The following is a 20,809-nucleotide window of genomic DNA, read 5'->3' on the forward strand; positions in this document are numbered from 1 at the left end:
ATGTCCTCATGAATTGCATGATCCAGGCTGTCCTATGCTGTATTGATAAATTGATTTTTTTTGGCACTGATGCTACAAAGATTTGAATAATCTCTTAATCTACAGAAAGAGCTTTCTGAGGCTGTGCAATTTCTAGCTTGCACACATTTAGCCTCTGTAGGATTGGGGTCATTGTGGGGCTCTGGGGAGATTACATGATTGTTTGATGAACCTGTGCTCTGCTTAAAGAATTCTAATGATAGATATTTTTTTCTTTGTGGAGATGGAAAGTGAGGTATAACTTATAAACAAATGTTTGTTTGCAGTTAGGTTTCTGCACAATCTATTTGTTCTTCTGATAGCGATATCACCTGTGTTCTAAATATCTGCTTTCAGGTAAAAGAATCAGTTGCTAAACATCAGGGATCTGCCTGCCTTGTCTCTTCTGGCAGGCATTCTGGCATTACAGATTATCCGCTTGAAATTTTCAGTATTATGGTCATTTCATTATGTGAAGTAGAGGCTGACTTCCTAGAGATGTCAGGATCATGAAATCGCAATGAACCACTTCTGTTTTGTCTTAGAGGAGGAGGGAAGTCTTTTTTTTTCCTCCCTATTTCCTATGAAATGCCAATTTGAACCTTTTTTATTACTGTCAGTATTCTAAACCAGTACTGTTGCTTAGCATAAAGGATATGAATGTATTTGTTATCTGCAGTTTCTTTGTGATTCAGCTGGAGTGTCACAGTGTTACATGCCTTGACATAAAGCACTTGGGAAACTCCTGTTTATGCAGAATGCTCGATTATCGCCCGAGGGGCAAATGGTACCTGCTGATGTGTGCTGGCTTCCCCCAGAACACCACGTCAAGATCTTCATCCTGGTTGCTGCATGGCATGGGATAGAAATATTGGAGAGACTACCTGAAAAAGTAACTGTGTAGATGGTCTCTAATATTTGCCTCTTAGTTTGCAGTAGTGTACTACTACATTTTCTTATACTGCACTGCTCTGTTACATGCACCCTAGAGGTTTATTTTGGATTAAGCCAAATGGGAAGATCTGGGACCAAACAATGAGTGTGTAGAGAGCACATGTGTACCGGGAGAATGCTCTTGGACCACTGACTTTGTGTAACAACCTCACATGCTTCCTCTGCTATGAAAAGGACAGAAGATATAGAGAAGGCAGAGTTACTGAATGCCTTCCTTGTCTACTCTGCCAGAGGCTGTCCTGAGGAGCCCCATACCACTGAGGCCCCCGAGGAAGGCAGGACAATGGAGGAGTTTGCCTTATTTGATGAGGACTGGGTTAGGGACCAGTTCAGGAATATGGACATCCATAAACCCATGGGTCCAGATGGGATGCACCTGTGGGTGCTGAGGGAGCTGGCTGAAGTCATTGCAAGGCCACAGTCCATCATCTTTGCCAAGTCTTGGGAAATGGGAGAGGTGTCTGAGAACTGGAGGAAAGCAAATGTCACTCCAGTCTTCAAAAAGGGCAAGAAGCAGGATGCAGGTAACTATTCTCCTTCCCCTTTACTCTGCCTTGGTGAGACCACATCTGGAATATTGTGTCCGGTTCTGGGCCCCTCAGTTCCAGAAGGACAGGGAACTGCTGGAGAGAGTCCAGCGCAGGGCAACAAAGATGATTAAGGGAGTGGAGCATCTCCCCTATGAGGAAAGGCTGAGGGAGCTGGGTCTCTCTAGCTTGGAGAAGAGGAGACTGAGGGGTGACTTCATTGATGTTTATAAATATGTAAAGGGTGAGTGTCATGAGGATGGAGCCAGGCTCTTCTCAGTGACAACCAATGATGGGACAAGGGGAAATTCGTGCAAACTGGAATACAGGAGGTTCCACTTAGATATGAGAAAAAACTTCTTCACAGTGAGGGTGACAGACACTGGAACAGGCTGCCCAGGGGCGTTGTGGAGTCTCCTGCTCTGGAGACATTTAAAACCTGCCTGGACACATTCCTGTGTAACCTCATCTGGGTGTTCCTGCTCTGGGGATTGGACTAGATGATCTTTCTAGGTCCCTTCCAATCCCTAGGATTCTGTGATCTGTGAAGAGCTGGGTGGCATCTGAACCTTCATATTGGCTGTCATCCATGACCCACAATCCTTCTTGGCTCTCACGTTTCTCTTTCACTAAGTTTTCCTATCTGCTAGTGTTCTTTACAGCCAACCTGCCTTCTCTGTCAGTCTCCGCATGATGGACCACTTTCTGAACCTTTTAGCTCTTCATGATTGTCTCCCTTTCTTTCCCCTTTTCTTTTTACAACCGTCCTACCAACAATCCTTTGCCCTCTTAAAAATGCCAGCATGGGGCCTGAGGACTGGAATCTGCTCATTAACCTGTGCTGTGAGGAGAGTAAAAGCTAGTTCAGTGTTAGGAGGTTGCTGCTGAATGTGAGAGGGACTGGCAGGCAGATAAAATTTCAGCAGATGAACCCTTCCTTCTGGAGGACCAGGGACAGCAGCTCGATCTCAGAGGAGGAGCAAAGCAGGCATGTCCTTACTAGCAGAGATCTTGAACAAACCGGGAGATGTTACTGATCCTGGTGCATCTTCCTCTGAAGGCTTTACACTGCAGTCCTTTGCAGCAATGGGTGGGACAGCTGTAGGAAGAGCTGGAGGAGAAGGAAGGCTGTTTGATCTTGGGTAGGAATATGTGTCCATCGTCCACAGACAGACTTCTGTGTTTTAAGGAAGGCAGAGTACAGTGTGGCAAGAGGAGGCACCTCATGCTGACTGTCAGGGCCTCCGTTGTCCATGGCTGGGAATGATGCCTGCTCTACAGCTAGGTCACATTGGCTGTTTCTTGTTTGTTAGTCCCCTGTGAACATAATGCATAATGTTTGTGGCTGTGGCCACCTTTGCCTCTACTACCACTTCTGTCGCTGCCTGAAACTTCTGGGCTCTGTTGACTTCCCTGCATCCTAGGATCTGATTCCTTCTCCCCATGGGAGTTGTGGGTCATGCTTACCCTCTGATGTGGTTTTGTGGGCTGAATGCAGATCTTGGCACACTTCTGTTTTGCTGGAGGTTTCCCATCCACTTGTATTTTCAGCCTTTGCCTGAAACTGAGCATTTTCCTTGCAGACGTGTTTTCAGGAATAGGGCAGTTGAGACCTGGGGCAGGGATACTGAGGCAGGTTTAGGCTTGCAGGACTTGCTCTGTGAATGTAGTTTTCATATGGGGATAGGCATGCCAAGAACCTGGTTGCCAAGTGCTTTATGTATGGGAGGATGAGTGATGGCTCCTCGGACTAAAATGAGGGGCAAGGAGCATGAGCAGTGCTTGGGGCAAGGTTGATGGCTCACTCTGAGACTGGAGGTTGCAGAAACCAAATAGGTTACTTCAGCTGAAAGCATGAGCAGCAGGAAGGCGGGTGGCTTCTGTGCTTGGCTGAAAAGGAACGCAGGGATGGACAACACAGGACAGAGCTCTTCTGTTGTAGGTTTGGAGAAAGAAAATGCTGCTTTGGCAGGATTCCTTTCTGTTCTGCAAGGGCTAATCAGCCATTTCTACCTCTTCAGTCTTTAACAAGTCTTTGCTACCTGAGCTGTGGTAGGAGCTAACCTAGCATTAGCATACATTTCTGCCATCCACGTGCTACTCTTCTCTGCAATCTCTGTCCTCTTGTCCTTTCTCCCAAATGCTATAGTGTTTCTGCTTCTCTGTCACGTTTTTTCCTAGCAAGCCAGTCAAGCTTACACCTGTGAGGTTTACTGAGTTGTGTTTTGACAGCTCTTAAGGCACATGAAAAGGTCAGGAAGGGTACTGGGGATAAGTGGATCCATAATATTGCTGTGCTTGCCTGAGAGGGATGGCATAAAACTGCCATGGGGAGAGCAAGTGACAGTCTAAATAGCCGACACAGGTTTTGGGAGTCTCTTTCTTTATTTTCATTGAGTGTTGGTTGGCACAGTGCAAAAGGCAGTGTAATTGGATACAATCACATTTCCTCATATCCCAGTGGCTTCACTGATGAATATTTCGTGTGATCATGCCCCTAGGCAGTGAAAGCAAGTATAGCATTTCAGACAAACATGCTGTCCCAAGTGTCCCTAAGATGTGGCTGAGGATGCCACTGGCAACAAGTTCTTGCTGTTCTAGCCTGAATGGAAGAGCTCACCTGTGCCTCTGTAAAGGTTGTGCAGGGAACACAGATGTTGGGAATGCCTTTTTCCCCTGTTACATGGTACTATTTGCAGTCAGGCAACTAGACACACCTCCCACTTCAACACGGCATGTGATGGAAGTGGAATTAAACCAGGCATGTTCTACGTCCATGTTTGGGTATGGCCTTGAGACCCAGCCTCAACTATTCTGTGATTTTTCTTAGTATCAGTGAGATGCTGCTGAAGATAAGTTCTTACAGATCGTTGTCCTACTTTGTGGATGTTTCTCTCCTAGATTCTGCTGGGAGACACTAAAATGTTTTCATTTACATTAAAAAATACGGCTGTTTTTATGGTTGAAATTAGTCTGTCAGGAGCACCAAGAATATATCTATGTATGTCTAAATCCAGAAAGCTTTTAGACTACTGCTTTATAAATCTGAACTCTGCTTTTTTTTTAAGCCAGGTTTTATCAATAAGCCATACCAACAGAGCTGTCTTGGGGAGAGAGGTTGTGGGGTGGGGATATGGTTACTTTTGAGAACCTTTTGCTGTATTGCATGTAGGGTAGAAACACAAAGCAGGAAATTGCTCTGCATTGCAAGTGTAAGAAACCTGGATGACTGGCTTTAGTCATTGTTTTTTATTAGTGACCTAGCTGATGGAATAGATGGTATTTATTGAGTTTGCAGCAGACAACAAGATGGAAATAATCTAAGTATATTGAAGAACAGTATGAGGTTTCAAAATTATTCTGACAACCTGGCAAAATACACCAGACAAAATAGGACAAGATGGAGACTTCATACTTCAGCAGAAAATATTCGGCTTTTGAGATGCAAGGTAGTTGGGTAGGTATCAGTTTGGAGAAGAGGATCTGAGAGGTATGATGGTTCCACAATGTGATGCTCTTGGAGGGGAAAAAGTTGCTGAGAAGCTGATGTTTTGAGCTGTGAAGTGTGCAGCGTTATTCTGCCCCACACAGAACTTAAAAGGCCTTATGTTGGAGAGCTGCGTTTGTTTGACTGCTGTGTGTTGAGTTAGATCAGCTGGAGAACTAATGACAAGTGTCAGCTGATTGGAAAACTTGACATAATCTATGGAAAAACATTTACTAAGCTGTGGTTATTTACCTTGGAGAAGGAAAGGCTGAGGGGTGATCGTGAAAGTCTTCAAGTATATGGAACATCTGCCAGAAGTAGGACATAGAAGTGTTATCTATGTTATTGGGGTGTAAAGCAAGACACAATGTGTTTAAATTGGAACAAGGAGGATTCAGCTTAGACACTGTGGCAACATTTACTGTCTCTGAACAGCAAAGCAGAAGAGTGCAGTACCTGGGAGTACTGTGGAATTGATATCAGCTTTTAAGAACCGATGAAACAAACAGCTGGCTGGAGTGATGTGCGTAATAAAGGTATAATGGACCTGTCTTGGGGAAGGAGATGATGATCTCTTGACTTCCTTCTAGTTCGCTTTATAATGTATCATTACTTTCATGGGATTAATTGCCAAAACTTTCTGCTGAAACTTGATTCCATATTTTAAGTTTCTGCGTTCATGGAAGAAAAGACTGTCTTGTAACAGACAACATTATTCATTTCTGCCTGTCTGTAATGGCAGAATTCCCTGTGGAAATGTGTGTAGGGCTTCACATAAGCATAAGACAGACTAAAAAAGACAACAAACTTCAGACTTTTTGAGGGTTTTTGTGAAAGACTGTCTGCTCTATTTTTGCTGCTCACCTCCTTTCAGAGTGCTTGTTTACCCCTGTTTGTCTAATGGCTATTTAGAGAGAACCAGGAGGCGGATATATTAAAAAAAAATAATTAAAAAATCAGGCATACCTGTGGTAGCCTTACAGAGCTGTTGGGAACAACCTTCTGCAGGTATGTGTGTATTCATGTGCATGATGGGGTCTTAATAAGGAATCAGTTATCAGTCAGTCAGACAGAACAGCTCAGTAACTCACGAGGTGCATATTAGTTGTTGATAGATAGGTGTAGGGTGTTGGGAGAAGGGCTGCAGGCTAGATTATAGAATAATTAAATTTCCTATTTGTGCTTTAAATTTTTGAAGAAGATACTTAGATACCATGATGATTTTACAAAACTATTCAATTGAAGATTTTTTTAATGTTTTCAGTATATTTCTTTTGTTGGGAAAATAAATACAGGAAATTCAAATGGCATTAATTAGAACTGAAATACAACTTAAATGAAGACCAGATGAATAAATGCTCATTAAGAGCCTGGCTTTGCATTATCCCTGTGTAACAAAGCTCTTGAATTAAAAAACAAAACAAAACAAATTGTTTAAACCCTATATAATGTAGAACTCTGCTGGAAGTAGATCTATTTTCACCTCTATTTTTTTAATGCTGTTTCTTTTGTATTGAAAGGCAGTTCAGATTGAGCCTGATTTCTCAAGCTTTTTACAGTTTTTATATTAGCTTGATACCTGTCGTCAAGAGACTTCATTAGTTGAGCAATTTTTATTGCTTTCTGATTTCAGATTAGGATTTTTTTCTTATAGTATGTGAAATATGATAGGAGGTTGTCTAAATCTGAAGTAGCTACTCTGGGAGTTTTCCAGGAGAAAAAATTTTGACCAAAGGTGTGCCATTGTATTGGTTGAGCTTTCGATTTTGTATGAAACGTTGTTTTGGAGCCAAAAATGATGTTCCTAATAAAGGGAGATGGGAGACAGTGGCGGAATAAGAGAAAGATTACATAAACATGTTGCATTAGATGGCACCTCTTGCTGCTTTTTTTTCTGTTTTCTATAATAACGACCCAACTGGTATTTAGACAAAGAATAGAGAGCTTCTCTATTTCACTTTTCTGCCAGATACCTTAATTATTTTTATCTGCCTTCTGAGCTCACAGCATTGCAGGACCAGCCAGCATCAGTCCGACTTTAACTTACAGCATCTGCTTCTGCATACAAGGAGGGTGTTTAGGCTGAGGGAGCGTTCCAGAGCTCTCTGTTGAAACTCGCTGTGGACAATTGGGAGTGAGTTGAGGTTGCAGACAGATTTTGCCAGGTCTGGGCTGATGCACCTTATTGACTCCTTTTGTCTGCAATGTTTTAGGATTAGGGCTCTTAGTTAAGATGTATAATGTGACAACCAGTTGCTGGATTAGCTTAACCAGTGGTCTGCACAACAGTTCTGTTATTTTAAATGGTTTATTAACATTGCTAATAAACATGCTCTTTTGATCTATTCCTTTGTTTAGTAATATAAACAATACCATAAAGCTGTCAGCAGAATATGCAGTTCATTTATAAAAGTTATTAAAATACATTTGAATTTAACAAAGTGTTTTTAAAAACAATAATTTAAAAACAAATCCCTTGTGGAATAGTAAGAATTACTGCGCTAAATAGGCTCTGCCAAAGTGTTTCGTAAGACCACCTGGGCTTTTACTGTGTACTCCAGTGACACAATAAAACGCATTATTGTGAATTGCTTACCGGTGGCAGATTTATAGGTGTGACTGTAAATGTCAATAAATCCATGATGCTGAGATTTACGGAATTAAAGGCTGGAAGGGCTCATCTGCTCTGTCTTTGTGTCATGGGGTACCAGTCATCCCCCTGCCCTATGAGTTTATAGTGCTATGGACTGACATGTTTTGAACACAGAGAACCAAGGAATATGCAGGTTCTACTAGAGTCTAACCAGTGCCCTGCAGTGATGAGGAATTTATTTCAGCAGGCCATGCTGAGCCCATTGTGCACTCTGGGCTCCCAGGTACAGGCAAATAACACCACCTTCCATCACTGGCACCCACATCTCCTCCCTTCCCCAGGGAAACAAGTGGAAGACAGTCCCTCTCATCTTCCTCATATAACTTGACCAAGATGAAAAATTGCTTGCCATTGCAACTGGGCAATTGAGTCTGAGCATATGAGCAAGACATACCAGACAGGGATGTAACAAAAAGGATTCCTTTCGCCATATGGTATTGCTTCCTTAGCTGTGGCCTGTCTCAAATACTTCTGGAGAAAGTACATAATTAAAAAAAAAAAAAACAAAATGACCCAGAATAATCTGGCCAGTTACACATCAACAGGAAGAATACTTGACTCTTTCTGGCAGGTAGCTGAAGCATGAGATTGGTTTTATACGCATTGTGTTGGTCAGCCTGTTGACTTCAGACACATGTAACAAACCAGTAGATTCATATTTCAGACTTCATTTTTGACTACTTAATAATGTGCCCAGACATGGTGTGTTGGAAAAGAAATGTAAAAAAGAGGTATTTTCACCCCGTTTCTTTAGTTTTCTGTTTTCTTTCTCGCTGATGCCAAGAAGCGGTGTTGCACTGAACTGCTTCTGTATCACTCCTGCTGGAACCTCTTCAGAAACAACAGTGTTACCAGTGAAGCAGCCCTTACGGTGTTGAATGTTCTCAGGTTTATAACTCTGCTTTCCACTTGCTGGAGAATTCTGTAGTGTCTCAGGTTGGATCATCCAGTCTGATGGTACAACTACTTACCTGCTGATCTGAGAGAATTTCACAAAACTAAGTTTTGAGTATAACAGGAACAGAAGGCAGACAAGTTGAACAAGCAGGGGTACTAGAGGCTGATCCATTGAGAGAGCCACTGTGGCATCATGGTGAACTGTTGTTCATTGAACAGTAGATCCTGAGATCTTAAATTTTTCTGTTGACATGAGAGGATGCAAAGTTATCAGATGCCAGAGACTGCTGCTGAAAAAAATGCAAATGTAGAAGCATGTTATATATATTTGTGCATATACATATGTATAGATACACATACTTTGCTAATATTTTCTTATCCTTACAGGTTGTGCAATACAACACTAAACTGAGGAAGAAATTGTCTCTGAGTAACGCTTACCAGTAACAAATCTGTAACTTCCGTGCAGTGAGTTGAATACCTCATCGCTTAGTGTGTGCAACTGACTTTGCAGATGAGCGTTGCTAGTAATTGTGACACAGGTGCATTTCACTTAGTGATTACTTTGTTGTAACCATGATTGCTGTTCAGAACTACTAATCACAGGTGCTTGTCTGGTAGCCCCTCTGGGAGGGACTGGATAGGTGGTCATGGGGGTGGAATTCAATGTGCTCTTGCAAACTGGCAAATACAAGTTTCAACTTTTCTTTTTAAGCACGAGCATCTTGACTTATATAGAAAATGTGGACAAAAGCGTTGCCTCTGTCATTGTGACTTTTAGAAGCTATTCTTAGGCCTCTCAGTCACCTGTGGAATTATAGACTGCAGTACGAAGGCTGCAGTCAACAAAATTAATTCTGTCTCTAAGGTGTACTAATTTTTCTCCTCATGAGGAAGAAGGGAACAGACACTAAGTAGTAACTGTGAGTGCCAGGATGATGAAGGCACCACAATTTCCATTTTTGAAACCATATTGTAAGACTTTTACAATGTGGTATTGAAAAAATAAATCAAGATAAAATATACTAAATAAATTGGCATTCTGAAGTTGTTTATCCCATGCTAAAATGTGAAATCTGTTAAAAAAGTATTAGTAAGTTAAGGCGTTTCCCCTGCTTATTATCCCCAAAGAATGGTATACAGGTAAATCTCACAATGTCTCCATAAGATAAGTAAGAGTTGTCCTTAACTTGCAAGTTGAGAAACATGACCAGCAGAAAATCAGGGACAAATCATAAGTTGCTGTATGCTGGTATTACAATATTGGTATCCTTTAGTCTTGTATTCACTGGATTCTGATGACTATTTTTAAAGCAAAACACATTTTTTATGTGTTACAATTTCAAAACAGAATTCCTCTTTGAAAGGGAAAAAATGAATGCTGTATGTCTATATAAGCATTACGAAAGAGACTGCTGGAAATGCATAAATGTTTGAACTGCTGTGCTAAGCAGATTTGATGATAGAAACTCAGATAAATGATCTTTGGTTTTAGGACTGTCACAGAAAGAAGGTGTCTGTTGTCATTGTTCTTTGGGAGTTGATTAGTAACTCTTGAGTACCTTTGGAAAATATTATCCAAGAGTACATGCAGAACCAAGAGATGCACTGACTGCTTATTACCTCAGTGTAATTGCTGTTAAATGTTAAAGACTAATGAAAGTCAGAGGCATCTGCACTGTTAATGGTATTACTGTGTGTTAGCATCATTTAAGGGAAAAAGCAAGTATAGTCAACAGCTGCAGAAGAAAGGGGCCTTGAAAGCATAGAATATTAAGCTGCTTAACTATGGTATGGAAGAAAAGTCTTTCAGGTTTGTGTTTCAGGGCAATAAAACATTACCTACTTTTGCTTGGTTTCAACCAGAGATTACTAAGCCAGAGAGACCTAAGTAAGGATTGAAATTCTAACTTGAGCCATATAGTCTTATATTTCACTTTTAAATTTGTCCTTATCTCTGGAACTATCTAAGAGGAGGCCAGGGTTTACATTTGTGAAGGAATACAATTCTTTAAGTCCTTCAGTGCTGTTCCTGACTTTTGTTTGAGATTCTTTCCAGATGAGAGATTTTCTCTATAGAAGTTACACCACCATAGGCAAAATTTGTCAGTATTTTCAGGTTAATCTAGATAAGAAGAATACTTCAAGTTGCAGATTAGACTGCGTGGTATTAAAAGGGGCATGAAGCAAAAGAGCAGATACTCAACACTGCTGTGTGGATTGATGTGTCTTGAGGATGAGCAATAAGACCAGAAGATGTTCAACGGACCTCTTTGGGAAGTTAAAGCTCTGCTTGATCTAACTAATTTTTCTCATGGAATAATATTTTGCTTGTTTTGTTGTCTTCCTCAGCTGTGTATGGCATTACTTATCCTTTGCTTTGTCTGTTGCTTCTGTTCCACATAGTGTCAGAAGAATGTGATGTACAAAGCTAAAACAGCTGCTGTTTTTTTGGTGGTTTTTTTTTGTTTTGTTTTGTTTTTGTTTTGTTTTATTGGGGTTTTTTGTTTATTTGTTTTGTTTTTTGTTTGTTTGCTTGGTTATTTTTAGTTTTATGTACCAAAATTTCTGTTATATCTAGTACCAAGAGTGAATGTTTCTGATCTCTAGTAGAGGTATCCTTCTGTTGAAACTGAGGTGCTTTTTAATGAGTGGACTTTTTTCCAGTAAGCATAATACAATAGAGCTCTGAGGTGAACATCCAAGCATTTTAGCTTCCAGGTGCTGCAGATTTCAATTTAAAATCCTATAAGTGATAAATGAAACTTTTTATTTACCACAAAAATTGCGGTATTTATGGTAATCTAATATCTTATGGTCATAATGCTGTATTAAACTAATGGATTGGTTTTATCAGTAAAGTAGCTCATGATACTTATTTTAGGGATGATGCTCAAGATGAAGAAAGTGGTTAAAACCTACCTTTGAGACAGTGACCTTACTGTAGCCTTGACAAGTATAATGAATGTTATTTATCATAGAAAAAAACTGCAGTTACTCTAAGTGAATGAATGAGATTTGTCTTTTGTGGTACAATGAGCCTGCTTTTAACTTCCACTTGCTTCCTCAACTATATGTTGATGGGATGATATCTAGGCACTCTAAGAGCAAACAATTGTTTTTATCAAACTGAAGTCAGCTTTTACTTGCAAGGCTTCATCTAATTAAATTGCTGATATTTTTTGCCCCAGATATGTGAAGCAGCTCCTGTTTACTCCAGCAAAAACTGTAATACTGTAACGGTGGGCAGAATTTGATCACCTGCTATGTATTCTAATCTCTATTTCATTAAATCATGATTTTCCAAACTTCTGTCTGCATCAGGCAAAATGCGTAGAAGAAGAATTTTCAGAGCCAACTTATAGCTCAATCTCTGAATAATTTACCATTAATGAGATGTGAAGTGCCTGCATGCATTAGCTCAGGAAAGTGGTTGATTTATCATGGTCTCAAAATAGCTTTTACATGCAGTTGCTTATGTTTAAGCTGCTGTGTCCAGTTGTCAGTCCGACTCATTCTCCTTTAGACAAGACAAGCTGTCAGGCTTCTCCTCCTGCAGGTAAAATGTACCTACTGCCTAATTGTAATGTTCCACACTAAAGGACTGCTTAGTGACAGACTAGGCTTTTGCATGGTTTTCATCATTGCGCCGCTTCAACAACAGCGCAAGAAAACCCACCTTGATTATGGACTTCTGTTCAGCCTGTTATTAAAAATTTGCCTTATGGGAGCAACGTGTAAAATTTATACTATGCTTTTGAAGGAAGCACACTGTCTCCTTCCGATCCAGCCCTTGTGCTGGTTTGTGTATGGAAATAATTTTGGTACTGTCCTGACTCAGTGGAGCTGGCTGTCCTTCTGGGGCTCTTATGCTGTCTCCTGCTCTTTGCCTTCAGTGAAAATTGAACAGCTGTATACAGCAAAAATAAAGTACTTCGGTGTTACATGTGTGTGCATATATGTACGTAGATAATGGGATGAAGTACCTAATTAAAAGTTGGTATGCACAAAGTTAATCCATTTGAATATTATATAAGCCTTACATAAATGTGTGTGTGTGTGGTGTGCACACAGTCACAATTTACCTGTCAAAATTTTCTGTGTCCATCAGAAATGGGACTTTTCAGTACCCGCAGAACTGTAAATGTACAAAAGAAATTTTATCAGAGGAATTTTAAGAGAACAAAGCTTGGTTTGAGAGGCTCTGAGCAATGGGAATAGGGAACTGCCTGTTCTTGGCAGCTAAGGGAGAGCTGGGGCCTGTGCCTGCAGTCATACCTCACACCCTGCTTCTGTCTTGTTAAATATCTGTTCCTAAATGGTTGTCTCCAAACTCTGTCATGAAAAAAACTGTAGATATGGACAACTTCACCTAATAGTTTGTGTTGTTAGCTAGTGGTGTAGTAGCTGTTTAACTGTTAGACAGTTGATTCTTGTACACATTTTTTTCCAAATTTGAGAATATATTAAAAAAATTGATGGTTTGCTGTGTTCTGAGTAAAATTTGAAGAAAATATTTTGAAAGTACCAATCAGAGTTGGGCACCTAACTGAACTGCGTGCCCTTGCAAATCTGTGAATTCACCCATTCCGGTTTTTGATCTTGAATCTAAACCCTTAGATCCAGCCCTTTCTTCTGGGAGGCAGGAGGATTACTTACAGCATGCTTGTCTTAGTAATGTTTGCTGTGGCCTGAGCTAAGTCATCAGCATCCAGATGTATGTTATGTTTTAGAAATTCAGATGCATAGTTCAGTGTCTCATTCAGTTTTGTTTTCAGTGTCTGTAAATGAAGGCTCCGGGTAATAAATTGCTTAAATTTTAAATACTTACCAATAGAAATATGTAGGAGAAAGAAAAGAGATAATTTAATGATTATTTTCTACTGTTTGGTTGAAAGAGCATTCTAGTTCACCAAATCCAGTTCAGCAGTTTCAGTAACCAGGAGATTTCCCTCTGTCTCTGAAACCCATGGATCTGTACCTGTGAACTCAATAATTTCTTCCAAAAATGAAGTAGGGACCCCAAAAAACAGCAGCTACATTTAGCGCTGTGGTTTGACCAGTCTGTAGAAGTCGTCTATACCCAGAGCTCTGGCAAAAAATAAAATCACATGGTTGACATTGTCATATTGTGCAAAAGGTACACATAAGAGTCACACAGGAAAACTACGTGGTTTAGATAAAATATTTTAGCTCTTAAATTACTAAGAGTAAGTACTTGCACAGTGCCCTTGCCTTTCGTGGTGTTTTATAGCACATAAAAAAATGCTAGTCCTCATGGAACAGTTCACAATATTTATTTATTAAAAGGATAACCTCAGACTAAGAGAGACTACATAAAAAAAAGGCATAGAATTATATTAAAACCAGCATCCTACACAGCAGCACTGATCTAAAACTGTGCACAAACCATTGTGTACTGGTTTACTTGTAAGTGAAATTACATTTAAATCTGAAATTGATATACTTTTCTGCAATTTCTAGGTCTGGCTCTCACCTTTAATAAAAATTCTAGATTGTTTGCCTTTAAAATTCAAGTGCAATCATGACAGGACAGAATAATAACTTTTCCTTTTGTATTGGCCTCAGTGTTACAAGAAGATATTTGTTCTTCAAATGCCTTGGCAATTAATTTTCCCTGTTAAAGGAGAAGAGCCTTGTTTTTCATTCAGCGGCTCTATGACTGCAGGAACTGCCTGCCTGTTTACCAAGGAGAGGGATAATGTGACTTAAACAAGATGGCTAAATCCTATTCGGCAGGATCAGAGGGGGTGGCGAATGTTTGACATTTCCCGAGAGGAGCCGTCGGTCCGAGGCACCGCGGGTGTTTTTGCGGTGGGCTGGCGCAGCGCGGGGAGTGCTCGTTGCTCCCCCGGGGCGCCGCGCTGCAGCGCACCGGCCATGAATCACTGCACGGGCACCACTGAACGCGCCGCTCGCCTCGCAGGATCGCTAACCCCAGAGAGGCAGCCGGCAGCTCCTCCTGACAGCTAGAGGTGGAAGGACCCAAACTTGTGGTCTTTCCCCCGCCCTCCCCCCCGAGATCGTTAGTCCGTTCCTTTATAGTGGTTCATTTGGTTCTCTGTCATCGCCAGGATGCTGCCAGTGAATGTGTGTCATGGTTACAATAGAGTGTGGTAACACGTAACAGCAATGAAAGCCCAGCGGGAAAGGCTACAAATTCCAGGGCTGACCTTGGAGTAAGTATTGCGTGTCTTTAATATTTTAATGGTTTCTGCATGATGCCGGCTTTCGTGCAACCAGGAGCTGTGTAACATACGTTTGTGCTGACAGTCTGGGAGCGCTGCAGCTCCAGGTTGAAAGAACACGTTTTAAATGCATTGCAGTTGGTTTCAGAAAATGTGCGAGCCCGGAGCTGGGATATTGCAGTACCTTTGGAAGGAAGGCATTTCTGCATATTTAAAGTTACTGAATCTCAGTGCATGGAGCGTCCTGTCAGCTCGAAGGGGAAGAATCTGTCAGTAGGCCATGGTGTGTCTTTCTCTCCAGCTCTCTATTACTGTTTGTTTATTCCAGTGCTGCCTTTTAGAAAGGCCTCTGTGTCTGCTGAATAATAGAGAGCACTGTGAGAGATCAAAGCATTATAGAAATGCTGTTCCTGAAAACCCATCAGGAACAAGCTGCATTTTACGTATGTAACCACTAATGAACTGTATTGACATTCTGGAGGATTCGTGATAGTCTCTGCAGTAAGTATGTTTACCTAATTTAGCGGTATGTTTACTTGGTACTCGCTTAAAACTGATTAACTCATTTGCATGCTTTCAGCTATTTAGAGAGTAACTACATGAAAATATGTAATTTTAATATATAGTGACAGTAAGTGTAGTCTTTTATTCAGAAATGTCAGCATATGTTTACCCAAGATTTGTTAGTTAAACCCAAATTTTTTTCTATACATACATACATACCTGTCTATGTTGACATGTCAGGCATGTATGTGTGCATGTCATAATCACCATGAGAACTTGCTAATTTTATCTAGGTGAATAGATATGGTTACGTCAGATCCTTTAGTATTCCCTGGGACTTCCCCATTCTTGCTGGAGAAAAAAAAAACCTGAATGCTGCAGATGCCTGCGGTAAAGTTATTTAGCTATGAAAGGTATTATCTCTGACATCTGCCATATTTTAAAGAGAAGCCTATAGGTAAGTTTGCAGCATAGCAAATAGTTTATTCTAATAATCACATGAAGGTGACAGAGCACTTTTTTTTCTTAGAAGAACTGTAGATGTTACATTGGGTTCCCCAGAACTACGTTTGTGAAATGTCAGCGAGAAATTCTGCATTTCAGTGTGGCATCTTCTGCTGGGAGCAGAGTGTGTTAGCTGTGAGCAGAGTAAGCTCTAGATATTTTTCTGAAAAAAATAGCATTGCTAATTTCTCAGGAGTTTCGTAGGAGGGGTCTTATCAGGGAGCTCATTAAAATGGTTTCCATGAATAATTGATAATTATACTCCTTTTGAGATGTGGCAATTTAAATGTTTTTAAATCAATCTTCACTGAATTATGTAATCATCATATGAGAATAACATCATTAACTGCAAAGGACAAAAAATGATTCATGCTACTGTTTTTTCAACATATGTCTGTTTTGGTAATATGAGGTAATAATTTACTGCTTCCTCCTTTTTCATGCTAACGTGACATAATTACACTTGCTTTGCCATATTTTGACAATATTTAATACTGACAGGATTAATAATTCTATTTTAAATTCAGCTTTGATCATTGTTTTTGCTAAAACATTGCCTGGATATATTTAATTTTTCCATATATTAGACTTTCTTTTGCCATCACACTTGCTACTTTCTAAACTTAATTTACTTGTACAGAAAGGAAAGTATCATATTTTGGTTGCTGGCACTTAATGATTCCCATAGAATGATTTGTCAGAGCTGAGTCAATGACAACCGAAGTCCTGTCTCCCAAATTATTATTTTCAATCACCTATAAAAGCACATATCTGGGGGGAAAAAAATACAACTTATTCCTCAAAACATTCTTCACACACTGATTCTTTTCTTCCAATAAAGTTATAATGTTGGGACTAGAATTATGTTGTCTCTCTGAGATATTAATACAGTCTGTCTGTTTTATATTCATTACTTGCAGAGAGCTCTTTCAAAGAATATTAAGGATCCAAAACGAAGCATTCCAAATTTAGCAAACGTAAGAATTAAGGCTGCCTGTCAGCCTTGTGCATATGCTCTGTGATAATTTGTTTTAGCAGGTTTTTGCATGTAATTTATAGGTCTTAAAACAGCAAAGCTGAGAAGCAAGTTCTATAGAAGAACTGGATTGACACTCCAGTGTCATCACTCAGTGGGAATTTATAGATCCATAGTACAAGCACATCTGATACTGAATGCCCTCAGAGTCTGCACCACGGCTGAGACTGAGGTGTTACAGTAATGTAAATGAGGAAGGTTATGAGTAACTACTGTCAGGTGTAAGGCTTCCATTGCTGTTGATGTGCCACCCACTAGAGGGAGGGAAATGGGCTTTGCTACTGGACGTCACTGGGATTTGGGGTGACTTCGGGATCTCATTCTGGGGTGTGAAGTTAATATATTATTCTCCTTCAGTGCCAGAGCTGTTTTTTCCCCTCTCCTTTTCACTACTCTGGCTTTAGTAGGTTCCTTGCTCCCAGTTGTTACTCTATAGCAGTTCCCATGGTCTCTTGCTGCCACAGCCCTGTACTTTTTGGCCAGCTGGTGCCAGTTCTGCCTCTCCCTTGGCCTGGCTTCTGTTTCCGTCGATGTCAGCTCCCATCCCTGCGTGTGGTCCTGCTGGAGGCTGGTTGCTGTCTGCATCACCTGCCTCATCTCTTCCCCTGCTGCGCACCCCAGGAGCTGCAGTGTGAGCACTGACGGTGCAGCACGGGACAGTTTCCCAGTTTATCAACAACGAGGGCCACACAGACAGGCAAGTGAAAGGGGGATGCACAAGCAAGCAAATGGGGACAAATTGCCAGCTTTGCTGCAGCAGACCTGCAGTGAAGAATAAGAGATGGGGCCTATAGAGTTAAAAGTACAAAAACTCCCTTTTTACAAGCCTGTACTCATCACATGCAAATAAAGTCCTTTCCAGTGCATGTTGCAGCATGTCAGTGCAGTGCAGCAGAGAGTGCCTCAGCAAAACAGCAGAAGTCCGAGTTGCTTAATCCAGGCCTGTCTGCAGACCTGCGCAGGCAGACTGATGTGAGCCGGGTTCGCTTTAGCCATTTTCAGAGTGAAATATTGAGCCGCTGGCTCTTAATGGAGCTTATTATCTCAGACTTACTGTTGTGCTAGCACAGCTAGTCCACAGCCGAAATCAAACTAGCTCATATCCAGCTGCTGGGCTGTGCTGGCAGCGTGCTCTGCTCTGCACCTAGTTCAGGGATTATCCAGGCACAGCCAGCAGCCAGAGGAACTTGCCCTAGCTCAGTGGCCTTGTCAGAATGTAACAACACGCCTTCTTCCGCATGTCCCTGCCAAACTTTGTGTCCTCGCCAAAGCATCTCAAGAAGGAAAGGTTGCAATGTCAAAAAGTCATCCCTAATCTATTTTAGAAGCCATAGTACTATTCCTGCTGAAATCTTCAGAAAAAAAAAAAAAACTGAACCAGGTATCACTCTTGAAAGGCTTTAATGGAAAATTTTTAAAATCTGGCAAAGTGTCATGCAATTGAAAACAAGCATTTAGAACTGGAGCTAGCTGTGCTTAGCTTATAGGCCATCTGTGCCTCCCCTGGGGACAGGACAGGAGTGCTACTGTTGGCTGACTGCAAGGGTCTGGTCTATAGCAGAACAAATCTTTATGAAGGTGATCTGGAAGAAGTTTCCAGTAAGCTTCTGCCTTTGCTCAGTCTGCACAGAAGGCAGAGCTGCATGTTCTTTTGGACAGGTGACTTCACCTTTAAAAACAAAAACCTTATTTGCAAGTTTTATGAGGGCAAGTGCATGTGACTGCATGAATGTATTTTAAAAGAGCATCTATGAAACCTGGAGACCTGTCAGTGGCCTACTGTTTTTTTTGAGAGACCTTTTGAATCCAGATGCACTTCAGGCAACTTCTTGAAGTCACCTTTAAGCCAAATGCTTACTTGATATTTGTGAGGGAACATTTTGTAGTGAAATTGATGGAAATTGATGCTACATAGCATCAGTTTTTAGTAAGGATCTGAATTTGATTTTTTTAAATTATTGCTGATGAAAGCTCATCATCAATTTTAGTTTTGTTTTTAAAAAATCTGACTCACACATCAAAAACTTTAAAAAAAACCAAGATTTTTTAAAATAAAAAAATGTCCCAGTGCCATAATCCTGTTTCATACAGAATGCTTAGAAGTCTGAAACAAGTTACCATTTTTTTCCCCTCTCTGTGGACTTTGTACACAACTATTGTTCCTGGAAGGAGTGTAACATAGTTAACTATATGCACCAGCACCAGATTTCATATTTGTTTTTATTTAAATCAATTTCATCTTAAGTCAAAAACTGTGTTGCTACTGTCAATCACTTCATTCAGGAGGACAGTAATGTTTTGGTTCTAACCGAAACTCCTTTCATAACTCCTACGCTAAAACGTGCAACTCTTGATAAACCTTCTGTTCACTAGAGATGACATTATTTTAACTTGCAGTCTCACCCCAAGGAGCCTGAGCCCAACCCCAACAAGCCCCTGCAGTCCATGCAGTCCTCTGTTCGCTTTTCATTTTTGGAGGTAAGCAAGTAAACTTCCATTGTTGATGTTTTCTTCTGCATCCAAAACCTGACAATCAAAACACATTGCAAAGGGAATATTGAAGAAAATGAAATATGTCTCTGTAATCCAAAATACATTTTACTTGAGCAGCTGTTGTTGTGAAGTTAAGTATTTCATAGCAAAAATATAGGATAATCCATATTCGGCGATCTAGGATAGAGGTAGGTGTTGGTGCATAATTCTGCCTTGCCCTGACTGTTTGTTTCGGAACATATCTGCTATTAAAACTTTCTGGTTTGCTTCCTGTGATCATACCTTACACTGGATTCTATTATGTCGAAACTTTAATGTGAGTTCACACATGAGGGTGATTCATGAACCACATCATTATTTTTTACTTACCTGAGAGGTAGTAGCATGCTTAGGGATGCCAGTTGTGAGGAGAGATGATTATCCAAGATCCATTTAGAATAACATGAAGTCATGTATAGTACGTTGGTAGGACTGTTTCTTCTTCAGAACTAGGAGGATTTAAAGCCTTATTTCTAATGCAGTGATGTTCTAGATGAGCCCTAAGCAGTGACATACAACAACTGTATCCTGGACTGCCTTAAGAGGAGTGTGTCCAGCAGCTCGAGGGAGGTGATTCTGCCTCTCTGCTCTGCTCTGGTGAGACCCCACCTGGAGTCCTGTGTCCAGCTCTGGAGCCCTCAGCACAGGAAAGACACGGACCTGTTGGAGAGGGGCCAGAGGAGCCACAAAAATGATCAGAGGGCTGGAACAGCTCTGCTGTGAGGACAGGCTGAGAGAGTTGGGGTTGTTCAGCCTGGAGAAGAGAAGGCTCCATGGAGAACTTATTTTGGCTTTTCAGTACTTGAAGTGGGGGGACAGACATTTTAGCAGGGCCTGTTGCAATAGGATAAGGGGTAATGGTTTTAGACTAAACTAGGAGATTCAGAATAGACATGAGGAAGAATTTTTTTACAATGAGGGTGGTGAAACACTGGCCCAGGTTGCCCAGAGAGGTGGTTGATGCCCCATCCCTGGGGACATTCCAGGCCAGGCTGGATGGGGCTCTGAGCAACCTGATCTAGTTGGAGATGTCCCTGCTCATTGCAGGGGCGTTGGACTAGATGAACTTAGAAGCTCCCTTACAACCCAAACTGTTCTACGATTCTTCTCACTCTTTTCTTTCTCCTACTCCCATGTTCATTCAGAAGAACAATTTTTCTGGTACTTGTCAGAAAGATAGTTATTTTTATAAGATCAGAAAATCATTACTTGATTTAAAAATACTACCTCACACCTGCTCTTGTGGCAAAATTATCATAATAAATAATAATTGAAGGACATTTCTAATACAGAAAAGCATTTGTTGCCTTCTTTATTTTCTTTCTAATGCAGAAAATTAAATTGCAAGGCAGGGATCTCAGTGTGAGTTACTGAGGTTCTGCTCCTTCAGGAAAGTACTTTTCAAAATGAGTTACTAATGAGTTATGAATGCCTCATGGATTAAAAAAAAACCTTTTGATTTTGATCTAAGGTCTCACTGGATACTGA

The 20,809-nt window shown here is 40.8% G+C and overlaps 1 protein-coding gene across 9 annotated transcripts in view; it reads left to right on the forward strand.

Moving 5' to 3' along the window:
- The window catches only part of MAST4 (microtubule associated serine/threonine kinase family member 4), a gene marked incomplete at its 5' end in the record, with an annotated part of 207,278 nt that overhangs the window by 56,540 nt on the left and 129,929 nt on the right, over positions 1–20,809 (forward strand). Inside the window, one exon of one of the 9 annotated variants that reach the window (XM_082074596.1) lies at positions 8,924–9,004. The exons of 6 other annotated variants lie outside the window; for them this stretch is intronic. Coding sequence is in view for 1 of the 3 variants with exons in the window: in XM_082074595.1 (XP_081930721.1) it covers positions 14,690–14,736 (47 nt within the window). Of the gene's footprint in view, positions 1–8,923; positions 9,005–9,057; positions 9,079–14,689; positions 14,737–20,809 lie in introns of those variants that run through there. 2 more of the 9 variants (XM_082074583.1, XM_082074595.1) reach the window with 2 other exon arrangements.

Source organism: Streptopelia decaocto, assembly GCF_964273445.1.
Source record: "Streptopelia decaocto genome assembly, chromosome: Z".
Lineage (NCBI taxonomy): Eukaryota > Metazoa > Chordata > Aves > Columbiformes > Columbidae > Streptopelia > Streptopelia decaocto.